General features: G+C 42.6%; 1 protein-coding gene across 5 annotated transcripts in view; it reads left to right on the forward strand.

Annotated features, from left to right (window-relative positions):
• sned1 (sushi, nidogen and EGF-like domains 1) overlaps positions 1 to 20,852 on the forward strand; it is a 44,019-nt gene that overhangs the window by 4,282 nt on the left and 18,885 nt on the right. For all 5 annotated transcript variants that reach the window (XR_004629428.1, XR_004629426.1, XM_034674164.1 and 2 more), the window contains exons 2-11: positions 5,539 to 5,826; positions 7,928 to 8,068; positions 8,213 to 8,375; positions 8,462 to 8,587; positions 8,838 to 8,951; positions 10,790 to 10,903; positions 11,464 to 11,577; positions 14,743 to 14,790; positions 14,892 to 14,999; positions 16,461 to 16,553. Coding sequence is in view for 3 of the 5 variants with exons in the window: in XM_034674164.1 (XP_034530055.1) it covers positions 5,539 to 5,826; positions 7,928 to 8,068; positions 8,213 to 8,375; positions 8,462 to 8,587; positions 8,838 to 8,951; positions 10,790 to 10,903; positions 11,464 to 11,577; positions 14,743 to 14,790; positions 14,892 to 14,999; positions 16,461 to 16,553 (1,309 nt within the window). In the remaining 2 variants the exon portion in view is untranslated. The remainder of the gene's footprint in view (positions 1 to 5,538; positions 5,827 to 7,927; positions 8,069 to 8,212; positions 8,376 to 8,461; positions 8,588 to 8,837; positions 8,952 to 10,789; positions 10,904 to 11,463; positions 11,578 to 14,742; positions 14,791 to 14,891; positions 15,000 to 16,460; positions 16,554 to 20,852) is intronic.

Raw genomic sequence — 20,852 nt, forward strand, 5'->3', positions numbered from 1 at the left:
CAGGAAAAGGTCCAAGCTCTTCTGTGGTTTGCTGTGCATGTTTATATTGTGAAACATGTAATTTATAGTTTTAGAATAATCTGGAATTTGTCAGAAATTAGACATGAATTTAGGATTTTAGAGGATCCTGCCAAGAACGTGCTACAGTAACAGCACTTTACAGATTGCACATCTGCTAGTGCTCATCTGCTCCTCTGAAGAGCTTCAACACTCGTGCAATTTCATTCACTCACTCTCACTCACCACTATGTATGGCTCAAAGATGTGTGCATCAAGTTTTAGTCTTTGTTCTCTGAATGGGTGCTTTTCATATGCATGTGTTGGATGAGAGATGTGACTGAGTGATATAAGAAGCAGTTTATCCACAATGGACAAGATGTATCTGCACGTACTTAAAGAGTATTTTAAAAAAGCAAATGACAGTTCAGGCTATATGAATAACATTTATTCATTTCTGTCAGAGTGTCAGAGGAGAGGATGTTCACTCCCAGTCCTCTCATGTCCGTCCATGAAACATGAAGCATCAGCCAAACAACGGTTCGCTTTGTTGAGCGTTAACATTGAAGTTTGTGTAGGACAACAAGTGGCTGTTTTTCATGGAGTTGCATCAAGCAGCAGCGTTGAAAAACAAAGGCAATATAATAAAGAGAAAGAAACTGCAGTTCATCAAGTGTCCACTTGAGGCTGACTCCAAAACCCAAAGAAACACTTAGAGAGAGGCGTAGAGAGAACCCAAAATAAATGTCCATCTTTACAGCGGGATTAAACATGTTTACAGCCTGGTACGAAAACCGCTTTGGTCTCTTTCTATCATTGCACACATACAAGTGTACAGAGCTGAATTCATTTTTGAACTCACTTGTTAAGATAATATGGTGGAAAAAAATTATGCTGATTTACTTTTGCCATGTAGAGTAGTTGTGAGAAGCTGTTTGGAGTCAGTATTTCCAGTTTGAATCTAAAGCACAGTTTGTCTGTCAACCCAAACAAGCACTTGGTTCTGAAACTTGGTCCAAACCATGACTTTTAAAGCCTTGACCCTGTTCTTAGTGAGGTTTAGGTACCAACACTTTTTGGATTGGTCACAGAAACGATCAACGAAGAAATGTTTAGTTCTCAGCTATTCAACTACTTTTCAAATGTGTTTCCCCACAGGACGGAAAAAGTTTGTTTCCTGGAAGAAAGTCCTGTGTTTGACCTTTAGACTCTACTAACCAATGAAACACAGAAGGACTGGATGAAAACTCTGTTATAGATAACTAGCAGACGGGTGTAGGGACTCTGTCATAGTTAGTAACTTATTCAACTCACGGAACCAAAAGGACTCCAAGAAGTCACAGCATCCAGCCAAAAAGAAGAGACTGGTGCATGATCAAACTCTTTGACTTGATTTCCCAAATATCTAATTTTTGTATTAGCATCCCCAGCTGAAAACTTCATTTGAAAATATCCAAATACAATCATCAGAAACTCAATGCTGTGCTAAATGTATGTTTCTTTGTGCATTACGTCCACACAGTTATTACTTGTATTTGAGTCGATTCTGTGTACGACTGAATGTAAGACTGTGTAAGGATCTATTCCTCAGTCTGAACTCTTTGTAGCTGAAGGTGAGCCGGGGCAAAGGAAACAGACCAAGTGCACAGACTTTAGTCACTTCCTTTGGCCTCGTCCAATAATTTGGACAAGCTTGTAACTGTGAAACTTCAGTTTCTGACAAGGAAAACTAATGTTTTCCTGAGTCGATCCATGGGCACCTTTTCATTCAGGAGTTTGCTTTGGCTTGACTTAAGCCAGATGAAAGTTTATTTTAGTCCATAAATTGCTTGGCCCCAAGAAAGAAAAACCACCCAAGCAAAATCCCGGATGTATCCGGCGAAGAATTCCCCAAAAAATAACAAGGGAGTTGTAGAGCGTAGTGGCACCAGTGAGAGTGAGAGGAAGAAATATGGAGAGCAAGATGCTTCTTACAAGGTTGACTGATCGCACCTCTCCCCCTGTGAGTCTGACCTTGGTCATGTTACAGCATAACACAAGGCAGCTCTGAACCCATTCACTTTCTCACATAAGTGTGATGCATAAGCGCCCTTCACTGGAAGTTTGTACTAGTTATAGCCTGGTTGGAATCCATGAGAAGAAGAGGAAAAGCCTGCGATGTGAAGCAAAGAAAAAGGTCCTAAGTTCAGTTTAAATTCCTCTGAGGTCATTGACATGTCAGAGTGGTCCCCTAAAAATCTTAACAAGTAGGAAATACACTTGTTTAAACAGTTCCAGATGCGACAAGAGATTGGATTAGTCGACTAAACATATTCCAGTATTAGACTATAAACCTTATTTAGTGTTCAGCATGATTTCCTACACTAATTTTGCTGTAAGATGGGTGACTTCCAAACCGCTGCCACCACAGGTCTCTCATTAGTGGGTATGTGGGTGTGGGAGGTTGGTGATTCATGTACATCCCTCCATTCATGCAGCCCTGTGCCCTCTCTCTTGTTTTTCTCCCAGTATCAGATGGCGCTCTGGCTGACCCCCGGGCCCTGCCCCTGCAGTCGCTCCTCTTTTTCCCCACATCAGCCACGTTCTCACCACATCACGCTGATGCAGAGGGGAAGACTGTGGTCGGGCAATTAACTGAGCCCCCGCGCCGTGCCAAACAAAACTTCCTCGGCTGTTTTTACAGCAAAGTCCTTCAAATTATGGTTTTCATACATGCAGGGAGCAAAGCTGAGCCATCTGACGTTGCTTTGTCACTGTCACATGTTACTCTGCCTCGAATGCAAAGCAGCAAAGTTCTCACCGGCGTTCAGGTGAAACAGGATAGGTGTGATGGTGGGAAGAATCTCTCCTTGTTGATTATATGTAGAAAAGATGTATGAATGAATGAATGAATGAAGGCCTTTCATTGAGGCCCTGCAGTCTGGAGAAATTCCCTCCACCCAGGTTTAGCAGCTTGTTTCTTAGTACGTTCAATGCTTAGTGCAGCGCCTGGTCAGAAACTGTAATAGTATAAGGACTCCCAATGCACACACTCCTCATGATCTATCATTGGACTGACCATCAACCTCACCCCTGATCGCTTTTCTGGATTATTTCTTTATTTCTGCATAAAATGAACCCCTGAAATAACCTCTGACATATCCCAAAAAATCTGATTTTTTAACAGACCTAATCTCTTTACCTTAACCCTGAGGAAACCCATGAGCAATGAGGCTTTAAAAACAGCAAGTGAAGACCAACACTCTTTTTGTTGTTGTACATTTTGTTGAAGTTTTTTGGTGGAAACCAAGCGGCAACCTCCGGCCGTGAGAATTGGAGCCAATGTGGAAGTGCTAAAAACTGCAGTTTCTCAAGTGTCCGCTTGAGGCTGGCTCCAGAAGTACCAGAAACCACATACACACAAATTCAAAAACACCCATCTTTACAGCAGAAATAAACATGTTTACAGCCTGGTTCAAAAAACGTGTGTAGTCTGGATAGCTCATTTCTCGATCGGCTCACACTGTACCAGGGGTGACTTTTTTTCTAACGCAGCAATTTTGAAGATGTTTAGATTACGAGTCTTCCAATGAGAGGCACAGCTGACTTGATTGACAGGCGGGAACAGTGTCGCTGTTGGCTAGGAGGCTCAAACCCCGCCTTTTTACATCACACTATGCCTGGTTGACTTCAGCATATCCAATATGGTTCCCGCTGATGATTGGTTTAAAAACAGCTCTTTAGAAACAGATGGGTGACGTCACAGATACTGCGTCCACTATTTATACAGACTATGGTACAAACAGAAAGCTAGTAAGTATACAACCAGAGCAATGCTGAAAATCACTCCTCCTGAACACACAAAGGTGCTCTAGTTGGTGCAAAGGTATGAATTGGATGAGTTTAGTACAGACCTGTGACAGCCCCAGAAACCAGAAATCTTTCTTTTCATTTGTCAGATCCCAGAAAACTATCAGCTTTTCACTTCCTCTTAACTTTAGTCTTTTAGCCTCAGAGAGGTGGTATCATTCGTTTTCATGTTCTAAAAACAAACAGTAAGTTCAAATGTTGGGTGTTAATGCTGAACATGGACAAAGTTTTAAATTGTGTGGTAAACTTGTCATGGAGTAATCCCAGGATTAGACTTCAGCCAGCTCTGAGCTTATTCAGAAAGCCACATGAGAATTAAGAGAGAGGGACACAAGATTGGCTCAATTTGTGATGTCACCAATTGGTGATTCAACTTGAAAGAGCAAATAAAAATCAAAACAAATGACATAACATAACAGAAATGTCCTGCTTTGTTCTTTGATACTTGGGATATTCTTTAAATCCCTTTTTTTACTTTCTGGGTCAGATTTTGGGTCAAAAGCTTTCGGCCACATTTCATCATTTGTCATTTCATATAGGGAACAGAACTCCATGACTATCTCTTTAGTTGCATTGCAACAATGGAGAAGGCTTACGGAAAGCTGGCCGTCCAGAATAATGTGGGTCCATGGGGACAGTTGTTGTTTGCACCTAGTGAATTAGATTGCCACATTTTTAGTGTCAAACCGTAACCCTAACCATAAGTTACCATTGCAACGACACAAGGGTCAAAAAGATGTGGTCCCAGAAGTGCAGCCCTGAAACTGAAGCATGAGGAGACTGACAAAAACAAACCTAGAAGTAGACTAGATATTGGACGGACGTTTGCGTGTTAAAATCAACTTTTTATTAACATTAAAGGCTCTTTGTAGGAAGGAAATATGTCATCATTGTAGTCCTGTTTTGTTCCAACAGTCCCTTAGAGGCTTAAATGTTAGATTGAATAAAGATAAATTACTGAATACAACTAACAAAGTATATTGATTACAGATCTATCAGTTATTTTTGGTGATAAATAAACTGATATATCTATAAAATGTCAGTGAAACCCCGCAGTTGTCCTCCTCCAGTTAGCAGTCCAAACATATTCAGTATGCAATAATAAAAAACAGAAAGAATCCATGTTTATCTTTAATTAATGGTTTATAGTCAGTACATTGGCTGATTAATCACTTTATTGTTTGTGTTATACACCATTTACTACCTCCCTAAAGTTGAACTTTTCTAGCGTTGACATTTCACCATGCTGTAGTCCAACACTGCAGTGCTGACTGAGCTTTTTCTCACAGAGGGGCTATGTGGACGAGTGGAGGATGGGTTCATTTATTTGGTTACTTTGCTGTTGGCAGACGTCTGTGGATTTAAGGCCTGTGAATGTTCTTCCTGGTGTGATGACTTTGCAGGTGCGTGAGCAGCAGAAGCACAGTTTTCTCAGCTGCTGTCATTTCACGGAATAAATGTAGCATCTGTTTGCTACATGGGAAGTGCAAACATCCGTTATGGGAGCGTCCGCTGCCCCATGCTGCTGTTTGCCCTGCGAGGTTAGGGCTACCTCTGTTTGTCTACCTTCGCCTCTTCTCCTCAGCACTTCCTCTCTAACCCCACCTCTCCCTACAGACAAGTCACAGGAGCTGGCATGTTGAACAAAACATATCACTGTTAAACTGACATTTCTGATTCTGTCCTTCTCAGGTTAACAACAATGGCCTGGTGTCTTTCCTGAGGGAGGTGTCTCAGTTCACGCCCGTGGCTTTTCCGATCGCTGGCGACAGGAGGGTTGTGGCACCGTTCTGGGCTGATGTAGATAACCGGCGAGCAGGGAGAGTCTTCTACAGAGAGAGCCAGGAGCCCTCCATCCTGAGACGGGCTTCAGGAGACGTCAGGATATACTTTTCAGAGTTCCCCAACTTCAATGCAACATGGGTCCTCATCTCTACATGGCACCAAGTTACATTCTTCGGAGGCAATGCGAACACACCGGTATAAACTCACACTTTACTGCTCACTTATTACCATTCAGTTACTGCAGAATGATTCTTTGTGTTAGTGTCTTTGGGGCCCAAATCTGTGATTCCATCTTGTATTCAAGGAAAGGCTTGTGCAAATTCCAGGGAGTCTGATGAAAAAATAATGGAGCAGCAAAATTATTAATTCATCATAAGCATCTCCAACCAACATGAGTCCCTGAAGCCACATGTTGCCACCTTTGACTGCATATAAAGATGAACAACATCCACCTCCTCTTATTGTGAAAAAGTGCCAAACCAAACCAAAACACTTTTCAGAACCAAGCATTCTATAAGCCTCTTTCACTGTTGCCATGCAGCACAAACTAGTGTTTCTTTTTCTAAAATGACAAGTTTGCACTTTTAAGAAGATTCCCCAACTGGTAGTGCCACGAGCTGAGAAAATCATGTGTCAATCTCTTTGATTTCCTACGTTACTTTTTGAACAAGCAGTTCAGAGCAGCCTGCAGTTTAAACCAGGGATTACTCCAACACACGTACTTTGCAACTTGAAACTTTGCCCATGTTAAGTATATTTTTAAAATGTTTCAATTAGGGATGTACATTTCAAGTATTTTCCGTGATCGATCTTTGGAAATGTTAACAATCAATTATCGATTAATCATTAAAAAAACGTAGACGTTTTCGATGTCAAAAAAATGCTTAATGCATTTTAACCCCTGAATCAAATTTTCCTTCAAGACACAATGTATATTACTGACGGTATTGAATATCTACGGATTGTATTGAGGTCTTCAAAACGTTAAACACGCCGAATATCAACGTGTTGAGCAGGCTCATAATCTCTGCAGACATACAGTCATAAAAGTGAAGACTCAGACTTCAACAAGGGAACTGAACAGAAACATATTTCAGACTTACAGTGTCCAGTTTCTGTCTACTCGTTCTTATTGAGAAAAATAAGGATGTGAATGCAGTCAGGTGTCAGCCCGGTCAGAATCAGTCCGGTGGAGGAGAAGAAAAAGCGCTCATGGAGACCTGTCACTCAGCCACAGCCCCCAGCTGAGCGTCTCCGCTGTGAGCAACACCTTCAGTCAGCTGATTCACATCCAAACGTGCTTTAAACTTCAAACACCTCCCTGATAGCTGAACCAGATATGAGACCACATGATGTTTGTTCCACGTGATAGAAAATCAAAACAAAAAAACGTGTTCGAGTAAGTTCTTAACAATCAATTAATTGATACTCGAAAATCATGAACATCTATAGTTTTAATATATTTTTGCCTTTAATCGATAGGACAGCTGAAGAGTGGCAGGAAATGTGTGGAATAGAGAGTGGGTGCGAGCTGAGACCGCTAGGCCAACGGCGCCCCCTATGTTTAGTATTGACAACCAACATTGTAACTAATATTTGTTTTTAAAATATGATAAAACATAATACCACCTCTTTAGCTAATCTCAGATTAGTTGGTGCCAATTCAATGATAAGAAAACAACACCAGATAAACATAAACACTATTATAGCTCACACCCACTTTTTAGTCCTGCAGTTATTTATCACACTTCAAATCATTATTGCAGTATCGATCAATATAATCATGAAGGGCTTACTTTCCTCATACCCTGTAGGCCTACTCTCTCAGATGACAGCATCCAAAGCAGAACTGTCAGCTTCAGTCCATAAACCTTTGTGACAACAAATTGGATATTACCACTTCTTCTATATAATGTATGAGCTTTACTTAACATCCACAGTAAACATGAGTTGTGGTGTTGATAAGGGGATACTTTATCTCATCTAATTTGGATGAACGAGAAACCACTGGCCTAGATAATCTTGGAGTTGCAGAGAATCGTCTCTCTGTTAATGTTTAAAAATTGGATTTATTGTGTGATAGGGAAGCACAGCTATTGGGTTTCCTTTCGATGATAATTGTTTGATGATTGGAATATCTTATCTGCCTGAACAACAGGCCCGGATGAGTCGATTACGCCTCTAGCCTGACTGAGTTTGAGGAATCTCTATCGTTAAGAAGTCTTTGAGATGCATTATTACCAGAGTTCTTGGAAATCAGGAAATGTTTTAACCGAGCCCGTTCCTCTTTATGCAGGTAAATACTTTCCAAGTGGTGCTCATTACAGATGGAGAGCTTTCCTTCACTATATTCCAGTACAATAACATCACTTGGACTACAGGCATGCATGCCAGCAGTGGAGGAAACCTGGCTGGGCTGGGAGGGATTGCAGCACAGGTAAGATCACATGATGGTTATTGGTTTGTATAATGTGAACGTACACAGTTTGATCTACCTGTGAAGACGCGGCGCACATCACAGCTTTCAGCTCTTAATCAGCCTTCTTTTGTGATGTCTCCCTCCTTGTTCCTCTCTTCCCAGGCAGGTTTTAACGCTGGTGATGGCCAGCGTTATTTCAACATCCCCGGCTCTCGCACGGCTGATGTGGCGAACGTTGAGGGGACCACCAATGTGGGCTACCCTGGCAGATGGGTCTTTCGTATAGATGATGCCAATGTGGAAGTGGGTGGCTGTAATAACTCAGGTAAGTCCTGCCTTCAAAGAGATTAAATCACTTCCTCTTGGCTGGCTTTGTACAATGATCCCTGTTACATTGACCTCTTTTTGCAGCGTCTGTGTGCCCACACCTGAGACCATGTCTGAACGGGGGCCAGTGCATCGATGACTGCATTACAGGTAACCCCTCCTACACCTGCTCCTGCTTGGCTGGCTTCACCGGGCGACGATGCCAGATAGGTGAGTTATGGTTGACACTGCTTCCTGCTCTGACACACACTGCACTCTTTGAATGAAAACCTGTCTACCTGAGATCCAGGAGAAACAATGTCAAAGATTAGTTACACCTGACCTGCTGAAGGGACACCTGGATACTTCATTAATACCCCTATTACCTCAGACGTTTCCAAACTAACTAATCCTGGGCAGATGTTTTATCTTAATTAAAAGAGTCATACTACATCCTTTGTGTTTCTGCTCGTCTCTGTAGATGTCGATGAGTGTGCATCCAGTCCATGCCAGAACGGAGGGACTTGTGAGGACCAGATTAATGGTTTCATCTGTCAGTGCCCTCCTGGATATACTGGGAGTCAGTGTGAAACAGGTACGAAAGACACTTTGTACTTTGTACTTAGTGAGGATGTCATGGCCTCATTTCTTTTTTTTATTACTTTCAATTTTTATTAAACAAAAACAAAACAGCTATAATAAGTGACACATATCTGTTTGTTACAAATAATCCCTACCCTACCCCCACCCACGAACAAAGCCTTAACCAAGAGGGTTCAGCGGGTGCTATCTTCTACAGTGGCTTAGCACATAAAGGAACATAAAAATAATAAGATCCAATTGACATAAAAATAAAAAAAACAATACAAAACCGCTTCTAATTTTCACACTTGATCTTCATTCTGGCCCACTTCAGAAGATATTTTGCTGTTCTGTCCTGCATCCAATAAGACATCCTTTCTTATGCAGCTACCGTGCCCAGTTTAGTCAATCAGTTCGGAAAAGGAGGTTCTCCCGGTGTCTTCCAATTTCTGAGGATAATCTGTCGTCCAGTCATAATAGCAGCTTGTATCCATTCGATCAGTGGTTTTAAAAAAGCAGATAACACTGTAGAATCTCCTAAAATGTAGAGCTTAGGACACAGTACAAATTGCCTTTTTACAACATTAACAATATAACAATGAATCTTCCTCCAGTGCTGATTAGTTATGGCTTCATTTCTAAATAAAATCATATTAAGATAGATTGGAGTGAAGTTTTGATTATCAGATTAAAAAATCTCAATCTGCAGTTCTTGATGAATTTTTGCTACCAGTGTCTACTTACACATCCAAGGAAAAATGTTCAAAAGGCAACACAGCTCAGCCAACCAGTCGCCTGCAGCTGCACCTTTGGAAACACTGTGGCCACTGCAGAAATCAGAGATGACAGAGAAACAACAGAACTGGGAAATGATCCTGCTTCCTTTAAGTTAGCTGTCTCAAATACACCAAATATCCCTGTTTTAACCTTCATTCTGAAAAAGACAACACTCCCACAAAGCTGTTTATATTCAACATAAAGGTTAATATTCCACTAAAATTCACAGATTAATGCTGCTTTGACTGCTCCGACTAACCTCAGCCATGCAAACCAATGTTGCTTTGGTTGACCATAAACATGCAAGTGTGCAACATACATGTCATAGATGTCCCAGATCATAAAGACATAGACCACTTGTCCACTTTTGTATCAAAATTGCTCTGATTGTAAAGCCTTTATTTGGATATACTGCATACTTTTTAAATGCTTTGCTTTATTAATGCTCTATCTCTTTTTGTGAGGACTTTAACAAACTCATGATGTTGTCACACTGAGAATAATAGTAGAAATTAGAGTGGATTTAAGGGCATTGACTGGAATACGTGCAGGTTTTCAATATTTGTAAATGAAATTGAATTGAAGGGAAGTTACTCTTTAACTTAAAGCTGAGTTTTGAAAACTGTTGCAGCCCTATTACTTAAAATAAGTTTCATTTATTCTATTTAGGAACCTTATATTATCCTAAATATGATCTTCTACAGTAGCAAAGCGTTACCATGACATGTTGCTCTAAATTTGGACATTTTTACTACTCATCAAAAAAACTACTTTTCTTTTCCTACTGCTCGCTCCAAATCGACCTCTGACCTGGAAAACTCTGATTAATCAAAATAATTTTGTCCCTCATCAAAAAATTTCCAAACAAAAAAGTCTTTTAGAATATCTCGGTCTCGGCTCTCTGTTCCTCTTCCCACAGTCCGGCCTGTGGAGATGTTTCAAACCTCTTCTAATACCTTTCACAGCCAGCAGCACATACTTGCGGAGTGAGGGGAGCAGTGTGGCGGATATATTAATCAGCTGAGTAAATATTCCATGTGTGTGTGTCTCTGTGCTCGTGTGTGTGTGTTGCAGACATTGACGAGTGCAGAGACAGGCCGTGCCTCAACAACGCGCTGTGTGTACAAGGCAGTGGCGGCTTCACCTGTGTGTGTGAGCCGGGGTACACTGGTGTCCTGTGTGAGACAGGTGAGCTGGAGTTTTTCTCACTCTGGGGGAAAAGTAGGCATGGTTCTCCAGAGGAAATATTTCTGCTGCTTTTTACATCAAACTCAGTCATTTTGGCAGCTGCTCTCATCCAAAGCTTCCCAGTCTACCTAGACAAATGGGTCCAAGTTAAGGATACGGTCGATTTCATTTGCAATTACAATTCATCCTTTTCTTTTCCTGGGTCACACAATGTAGCAGGGAGAAAGTTCACTGAAAGCAGGTCTGTTTGAAAAGCCCTTTCCTAATCTTGTTTGTCTGGTGATTGATTGTTGATAGAACTTGAAGCTAACCGGGAATTGAATTTTCAGACCCTGCACAGTTCATGAATCCTTGTATCTACATGAGACAGGATTACTCTTTAATACGAGGCACCTGCTCAATGAAACTTTATGCTCTAAGAGGGGAAGTTCAGTGCTCTAAATCCAGACGGCAGCCTCTTGCTCCTCCAAGGTTCAAGATTGAAAAATCATCATGTGAAACTGAATCAACAGCTGATAAACTTCTCTTGTCCCATGAACTGACTTTTGTGCATCCTCCAGACATAAACGAATGCGAGTCCCAGCCCTGTCTGAATGGAGGAGAGTGCATCGATCGGGTGGCCAACTTCACCTGTATATGTCCGGCTGCCTTCACTGGAATGCTCTGTGAGACAGGTGACTGTTATTCAAGATGACTTCTGCCAGAAAAGCATGTTTGGAAAAAGGATTCTTGGTAGAAAATGCTGACATACTTTAGCCTGTTAGTCCTACTTTTGCCTTGGCTTCATGTAACGAAGCATTCTTCCAACTGGGACAAGCTCAAAGGGAATCCAATCATACCTCTCTGAGATCAAAACCAGTATTTATGACTCTGAACTTTGTTCTGGTGAGCTGGTTCTGTTGCTCCTCCATTGTTCTTAAAAATGCAGCATTATTGCTACTGCATAGATTTACAACATGTAAGAATTTGGAAGGGTCAAAGGTGTTGGCAACTGTTGTAGCAGAAACTATGGTACAGTTGTAATTTAGCCAAAACAGAAAATCAATAAGTAAATGCTTCCAATGGTTAGCACTGATATGAAAACTGATCATTTTGAGATTTTGCACTTTAGAAGAAGTCCATGACTTTACTCAGGGTGATAAAGATGATCAATGTTAAAAGTAGATTACTTAGTTGCATTATTAATACTTTATTATCATGCCTTCCTTACTTACTTTTAGTGAGTGGAATCAGGAGAAAGTTTGAGATTACTTTGCTCAGGGTTTGAGCTTTCAGCTTTCTGCTTTCGGCCAACTACGATGAAGATCAATGGAAATCCAGTAAGAAGAGTTTTCCCTGGGAAAAAAGTGTTAATGTTAACAAGACAGGATGATACCATACAGCACAACATGACGGGATATGACTTGATACAATACAACATGATGCAACATAATACAATACTATGGCGCGACACAGCGTGACACAAGACGACACGATAAGATATGATACAATGTGACGCGAGGCAACAAGACGCGAGGCGACAAGACGCTAGGCGACAAGACGCTAGGCGACAAGACGCTAGGCAACAAGAAGCTAGGCGACAAGACGCGAGGCAACAAGACGCTTGGCGACAAGATGCTAGGCGACAAGACGCGAGGAGACAAGACGCTAGGCGACAAGACGCTAGGCTACAAGACGCTAGGCGACAAGACGCGAGGCGACAAGATGCGAGGCAACAAGACGCTAGGCGACAAGACGCTAGGCGACAAGACGCTAGGCGACAAGACGCGAGGCAACAAGACGCTGGGCGACAAGACGCTAGGCGACAAGATGCGAGGCAACAAGACGCTAGGCGACAAGACGCTAGGCGACAAGACGCTAGGCGACAAGATGCTAGGCGACAAGACGCGAGGCGACAAGACGCGAGGCAACAAGATGCAAGGCGACAAGACGCTAGGCGACAAGACGCGAGGCGAAAAGACGCGAGGCGACAAGACGCGAGGCGACAAGACCCAAGGAAACAAGACGCTAGGCGACAAGACGCTAGGCAACAAGAAGCTAGGCGACAAGACGCGAGGCAACAAGACGCTTGGCGACAAGATGCTAGGCGACAAGACGCGAGGAAACAAGACGCTAGGCGACAAGACGCTAGGCTACAAGACGCTAGGCGACAAGACGCGAAGCAACAAGACGCTTGGTGACAAGATGCTAGACAACAAGACGCGAGGCAACAAGACGCGAGGCGACAAGATGCGAGGCAACAAGACGCAAGGCAACAAGATGCAAGACGACAAGACGCTAGGCGACAAGACGTGAGGCAACAAGACGCTAGGCTACAAGACGCTAGGCGACAAGACGCGAGGCAACAAGACGCGAGGCAAAAAGACGCTAGGCGACAAGACGCGAGGCGACAAGACGCGAGGCGACAAGAGGCTAGGCTACAAGACGCGAGGCAACAAGATGCAAGACGACAAGACGCTAGGCGACAAGACGCGAGGCAACAAGACGCTAGGCTACAAGATGCAAGACGACAAGACGCTAGGCGACAAGACGCGAGGCAACAAGACGCTAGGCTACAAGACGCTAGGCGACAAGATGCGAGGCAACAAGACGCGAGGCAAAAAGACGCTAGGCGACAAGACGCGAGGCGACAAGACGCGAGGCGACAAGAGGCTAGGCTACAAGACGCGAGGCAACAAGATGCAAGACGACAAGACGCTAGGCGACAAGACGCGAGGCAACAAGACGCTAGGCTACAAGACGCTAGGCGACAAGACGCGAGGCAACAAGACGCTAGGCTATAAGACGCTAGGCGACAAGACACGAGGTGACAAGACGCGAGGCAACAAGACGCTAGGCGACAAGACGCAAGGCAACAAGACGCTAGGCAACAAGATGCTAGGCGACAAGACGCAAGGCAACAAGACGCTAGGCAACAAGACGCGAGGCAACAAGACACGAGGCAACAAGACGTGAGGCGACAAGACGCTAGGCGACAAGACGCGAGGCAACAAGACGCTAGGCGACAAGATGCTAGGCGACAAGACGCGAGGCAACAAGAGGCGAGGCAACAAGACGCAAGGCGACAAGATACTAGGCAACACAATACAATACTAGGCGACACTACATGACACGACACAAAACGATATGATTCGATGCAATGCGACACGACACAAGGCGGCACAATACGATGAAACATGACGCAACATCATACGACATGATGCAATGCAACACGACGTGAGGCGAAACAATACGATACTATGCAACGCGACACCACACGACACGACACAATACGATATAATAAGATGCAATGCATCACGACACGAGGCAACACAGTACGATGCGAGATGACGCAACACCATACGATACGATGCAACACGACACAAGGCGACACAACATGACACGACACCATACGATATGATACGATGCAATGGGACACGACACAAGGCGACACAACATGACACGACACAATACGATACGATGCAATGCGACACGACACGATGCGACACAATACAAAAGGTACGATACAATCCACATGGAAATGAATAATGTTGATATAGGGGGTAAAAGCATGTGAGGCAGTGCCACCAGTAGTTTGATATCAGTGGAATGACCATAACAGCAGAGATACTTTTTATACATTTTTATTACCTATTTTTTCAAAACTGTGACTGAAATCCATCCACCTCTAATGCCTCAGGATTGCAGACTGCCAGAGACGACAGTCCTTAAACCATACCAGTTACATCCTGAACTATCTGTTTTGACATTTACCCCCAGAAGAAAGCAAGGAAATTATAATGATTATGTTATTTGGATGAACCAAACCTGTAAAACACGTTCTTGTTTTCCTCTTGCAGAGTTGGTCGTGCTTCAGGTCAATTCAACTGAGGCAGAAAACCAAACAGGTAAAAGCAGGCAGAGCTACCGCAAAAGTGTTGCCAGATTTTTTTTTTCCTTTCCTCAAAGTTTGAGTCTTAAAGTTTGAGCCTGACTTCTCTATACGCAGCCTTGTGTGAGGAGGAAGACTGCAAGAAACACCAGATTTGTGAACACACCAGCTCTGGAATCTACAACTGCACATGTGCTCCGGGCTTCTACGGTGACAAGTGTGAAGGTATTGTTAACTCGCTGCAGGAAGCTGCGCAGGTAGAGAGCAGACTGGGGTAGTTAAAGAGGAGCTCTGCTATCCCACAGGAATTTGGAGCTGTGCCCCTGGAAGAGGCTGCTGTGATGATGGATCATTGTAATTATCAAAACTGACACAGCCTCGCCCAGTTTACTACGGGAACCAGTCTCTTGATGTTGTGAATAATTGTTTTATAGCACATTTTTATTAGTTTACCAACAAGAGGAAGTGCTTTTGTCTAGACTTGAAAAGGCCTCTTTATGAGTCAAAGCTGCTCTTTGGTATTCAGGTCATTTCTTCAGACAGAGCTGTTGAAATATGCATGCTTCCACACCGCTACTTGCTCCTCTGGAAGTTGGCCACTGCACCTCATTGTAAGTTCAAGCACAGCTGCTGCTTGCATAACCAAGGGGCAATTTGAAGGCAAAATATGTAAAAAGCAATCATCCACTACTAATGGTTCATACCTTCCCTTCATAAATGCAGTTTAGGTCATTCAAATTTTATGTTTTATTCCTGCATGTTATTTAATTTTTATAAGAAATTACCAGTGAGCCAATTAAAGGTAATAAAGGCCCATGAGAGGTCAGTGTCACCCTCTGATAACAGTTGCTGTGAGGTTTGTTCCCCTCCAAAGCTCTTTGATAGAATTTGAGCTCATGCAAATGCATGCTACTTCTCACCCTTGAGCTGAAATAACTATCTGTGCTTATATAGGCTCTCTTAAATCTTCTAAATACTTTCCTGCCTGGCTCACTTGGAAGGCACAGTGGAAAAAGGAGCATGATCCTCCAAGGAAGAGAAAGTAGTGGGACACAGGAGTGCCTAATCAGGCCCTCAGATCAAAGGGCCCGGGCTGCGCAGGTGGCCAATGAAAAGTGTCTCTTGCTAATTAACAATCCATTAATTGCCCCGAGGGCCATACATTTTGCTCGCAAAATATGCTCCATATCATCAGAAAAATAATACCCTCCACTGAGCTCCTGGACTTCAAAGGGGAGCCAGTTAGCTGTGATACGGCCGTGTCCTTTGATCCACTGCTGCAATTAGGAAGCAGAGGAAAATAAAAACATTCTTACCATTTGTGCCGAGCGGATGTGCAGCACGCTGACTGGTAATCCTCCAGTCCTGTGAACTGTGTTGGGAAAGAGAAATGACAGCGAATCAATACAAAGTTTACAGTAAAGCAGATGAAAGACACTGAGCATATGGTACACATGTTGACCATTTATGCCTTCTGCCTTTGTTTACAGTCAGACCGGTACTGTAACGTAACTTAAGGACTTGCTTTCATGTAGATGGAGCAGACTTCTCTCTGACACACACGTGCTCTCTCTCTCTCTCTCTCTCTCTCTCTCTCTCTCTCTCTCTCTCTCTCTCACTCTCTCTCTCTCTCTCTCTCTCTCTCTCTCTCTCTCTCTCTCTCTCTGTTTCTTCCCGTGTCTGCAGAGGAGTGTCTTTGCCAGAATGGGGGTGTCTGTGTGGACAACAATGGGACCTGTGAATGCCCTTCAGGTTACACAGGACTCTACTGTCAGTTTGGTGAGTATGATACTTATAATCCCATCAAGGTGCAGGGCTGTGTGTTGGCAAGAATCTCATGATGAGATAACTTTGAGCCAAGAGTTATGTTTCAAACTATTGTGAAATATGGAATGTGAGGGAGCTGCCATTGCAAAAAATCATTTATAACATTGGAGTAAAAAAAAAAAAAAGACTTATTATGCAAAACGTATACATATTGTACATCAAAACCATAGACTGTATAAATAATTGATGTAGTATCTGTGACGTCACCCACCTGTTCCTGAGCGCTGTTATGAAGCCAATCATTGGTGGCAGCCATATTGGAAATGTGGAACTTAACCAGGCAGAGTGTGACATAAAGAGGCGGGGTTTGAGCCTCCAAGCCGTTTTTTGAACCAGGCTGTAAACATGTTTATTTCTGCTGTAAAGATCGCCTTCTTTGAATAGGTGTGTATGTGGTTTCCAGTCTTTCTGCAGCCAGCCTCAAGTGGATTCTCGATGAACTGCAGTTTATAACACTTCAGCATGGGCTTCATATTTTGAGACCAGAGGTTGCCACTTGATCAAAACTCTACTACTGGCTGTCTGAGCAAAAATCTCATCTTTGCATGTAAACTATTGATTTAAAAAATCAGTACTATTTTACCAATCAATATTGGAATACTCAGTGGTTGCAGGAAATAGTGATACACTTAAGTCTTGAGTATCAAGTTTTTTCATATACAAAAAAAATAATCCTCAAAATCATCAGGCTTGATTTTGAATTTTAACATTTCACAATACTTTATTTTTTCTCTTATCTGGGTAAATAAAGTTTCTTTGCGGACTGCAAAAAAGTGGTGCTATGTTTTGGGATGTTACAGGGACTGTGATGAATGTAAATGCAGATCCTATTGTTAAGATCTCATTAAAAGCTCCACACAGTCACACCCTCCTAGGGTTGCCATCTTGGATTTGTGAAAAAAATCAATTTTTGGGGGCGGAGGGCTCGGCCACTATTACCAGTTCAGAGTGACCAAATGAACATGAAATTTGGACATAGGACACTGGTAAACTCTGCGCTGCAATCTTGTCTTCTTCTGGTGAACCTTTTTTGGTCATTTAAGTTTCAATGGCTGCCTGTTTTTGTTTGTTTGATTCCACAGCTTGATGCTTTTTTGTTTTTGCGTGGATTTCAAATGTGTTTTAACCTTCATATTTTACGGAGATTTTCGCCAAACACAAAACGCATATGGCGCCCCCTTCATTTTTCAAATTTCAAAGGGCCAGCCCCTCAAGACAGTTCAACATACATGCATGAAGTTTTTTTTGCCATATCTATCAGGCCAAGACCTACAAAAAAGATACCTAATGTCATGGTGAAATCCCAACAGGAAGTCGGCCATCTTTTTTTTTTTTCAGTTTTTCACCCAAATTCTAAAGGGTATGAAAAAGATATCTTGCCATAAACAGGAAATGGATTTATGGTGGCTTTAAAATGCACAAAATCTCACCAAATTGGCCACACACATTGGCCACGCATCCCATTTATATATTTTGGGACTCTCGTCCAAAAAAATCCAAAAATATGCTCCATAGTGCCCCCTAAAGGGTTAAAAAAAGGGTAAAGTAACCCTTCCCATAGAGATTCTTTTTTGGGCTACACGCACAATTTCATACATGCATATTTAGGGCATCAGGATGCACAAATAAGCCTCTTGCACCCATATCCTAAAACCAACAGGGAGAGAGCTACCTAGCTTTGAATGTGAAAAATGGCCCCCAAGTAAGGATGCATACTTTTACGGTACACAACAACACCTGCTGCACATCAGGAGGTGGTTGCAGATGTGTGAGGGCCCGTTCATCGGTGCTTGCGGATTTAATTTGCTTTATTTTTATTTTTATATTATTTTTCTGTAAAACTACTTTGAGTAAAAGTTCACTTTTTGAAATACTTTATTCACAGTTTTTTCAAAAATAGTACAAATATAACAAGAAGAAAGCAGCAGGATACATCTCATGAAGTTGGGGTATTGGTGGTAGTGGCTGATCATGACTCCCTATGACTGGATTAATGATGAATCGATGGCTGATGATTTGACGAAGGCGGGCGGTGATGTGAAGCTGGAGGGGCACCAGAAGAATCGTCAGGAAGAAGGAGCCGCAGACAGAGAAAGAATCATATTTAAAAAGAGATCAGAAAACGATAGGCTGACAGAGAGGGTGTGACATTGTGCCATTGGATAGACGAGACCAGCTGATGAAACAGTTGATTTACCATCGACAGCCTCAGACAGTGACAGCAGGAAAAAGTGAGAGAGCATGTGTGAGTGAGAAAACGAGAAGTAGGCTACGACCGTGAATGCAGATATAGTTTCCCTGACGGACCTCACACTGCAGCTTCATTTAGCTGGAGGTGAGGTGAATGGAGCGGTTGTGGCTCAGCGGTAGAGTCTTAGGAAGGTTGGCGGTTCGATGTCAGCTCCCACAGTCACATGATGAAGTGTCTCTGGGCAAGAGGCTGAACCCCAAATTGCTCCCTGTGGCATAGCAAGTGGTGTGTGAATGCATGTGGGGGGGATTAGTTAATACTGATGGACACTTTACATGGAGCAGCCTCTGCCACTGGTGCATGAATGTGGTGTGAATGGGTGAATGTGACATGGAGCGTAAAAGTGCTTTGAGTGGTCTGAAGACTAGAAAAGGACGATATAAGAACAGTCCATTTACCTTTCAACTCTTTAACTCAGATTTTATGATGTCTGCTCTTTATACTACAATATTTATCCTTAATTTAAACTTTTAAAAGTGTGATTTGTAACTTTATTTACAGAGCTGTAAAATAATGTGACATATTTTATTGTACAGCCTGCACTTTAAACCTAAACAGTACTTCTAACTCATATCCATTAAGGGTGCAGCACTCAAAACCAGCTATTTAGTTGAACCAACAATGGATTATTGAGTTATCCGAACGATTAATGTTGTTTTAATATTATATTACTTATGGCAAGTAACGAGGAAAGACAATGCCAAACCACTTTACCGGTACAGGGAAGATGAACAATGATTCAACAAGGAACAGGGGAGCTAAATACAGAGTCATCCACGCAGGTGTGAACACAGGACACAGGTGAGACTAATGAGGGGAATCACTAAAGGAAGAAAACACACAAGGGCATGACGTAAAACTAAACTGGAAACACAAGCAATCAGAACTACAAAATAAAACAGGAAACACAAGACTAGACTAAGAAAACACAACAAGAGACATGGGCCCAATCTCAATGTCCTCCCTGAGCCCCGAGCTCTGAGCCTTTCTTGACTTAATTGACGTCAGCTGGAAAGTGATTGAGGGCTGGAGGGCTCAAAACCGATGAACTGGGTATGGGACGGCACTTTGAGACTTGTCACATAACCTGCATGACGTCACCAGCTCACCTTAGCGGCATTACAAATTTTTATTGCACAATTTTTATTTTACTCAAATTCAAGGCGCTTAAGAGACGACTGACTGCCATGTGATACAGGCTCTTACCATACAGACTGCTTAACCACACAATTTAAAATATATAAATAGGCTATATAACTATATACTGTTTTGAGGCCAATCGTCGGCGGCAGCCATGTTGCTGCTGTTGAGCAAGTGTGAGTTAAAAAGGCCGGCGTTGAGCCTCCCAGCCAACAGCTACAGAGTCCCCGCCTATTAATCAAGTCAGCTGTGCCTCTCATTGGAAGAATCATTATCTCAATATCTTTGAAATTGCGGTGTTAGAAAAAATTCACCCCCCGTACAGTGTGTGCCGATCGAGAAATGAGCTATCCAGACTACACCCGTCTTTTGAACCAGGCTGTAAACATGTTTATTTCTGCTGTAAAGATCTTAACTTTGAATTAGTGTGTATGTGGTTTCCAGTACTTCCGGAGCCAGCCTCAACTGGATCCTGGAAGGACTGCAGTTTTTAGCACTTCCGCATTGGACTCATATTTTTAGACCGGAGGTTGCCGCTTGTATGGGCCTATGCATCAGACCAGTCTCCCTCGCATACTGATACCCACAATGCACAGCTTCGTTATGCTTTTTATTTTTTCTTCTTTTTTACTGAGGGAACTCAGTTTTTAGGTACTGTGGAAATTATTAAATTCCATATAAACCACTTCAAAACTTTTTTGAATTATAAGTGATGCTAAAGAAGCACTTTCTCTATCAGACGTTCTTTACTTCCGCTTTCCCAAACCGGAAATCCAGTGACGTCTGGCTCAGCATCCTGCATAACAGCTCAAACAGAACAGTCATATGACATACTAAATTTGGATGCAGTATGTACTGCC

The sequence above is a fragment of the Notolabrus celidotus genome, chromosome 2, assembly GCF_009762535.1.
Source record: "Notolabrus celidotus isolate fNotCel1 chromosome 2, fNotCel1.pri, whole genome shotgun sequence".
NCBI lineage: Eukaryota > Metazoa > Chordata > Actinopteri > Labriformes > Labridae > Notolabrus > Notolabrus celidotus.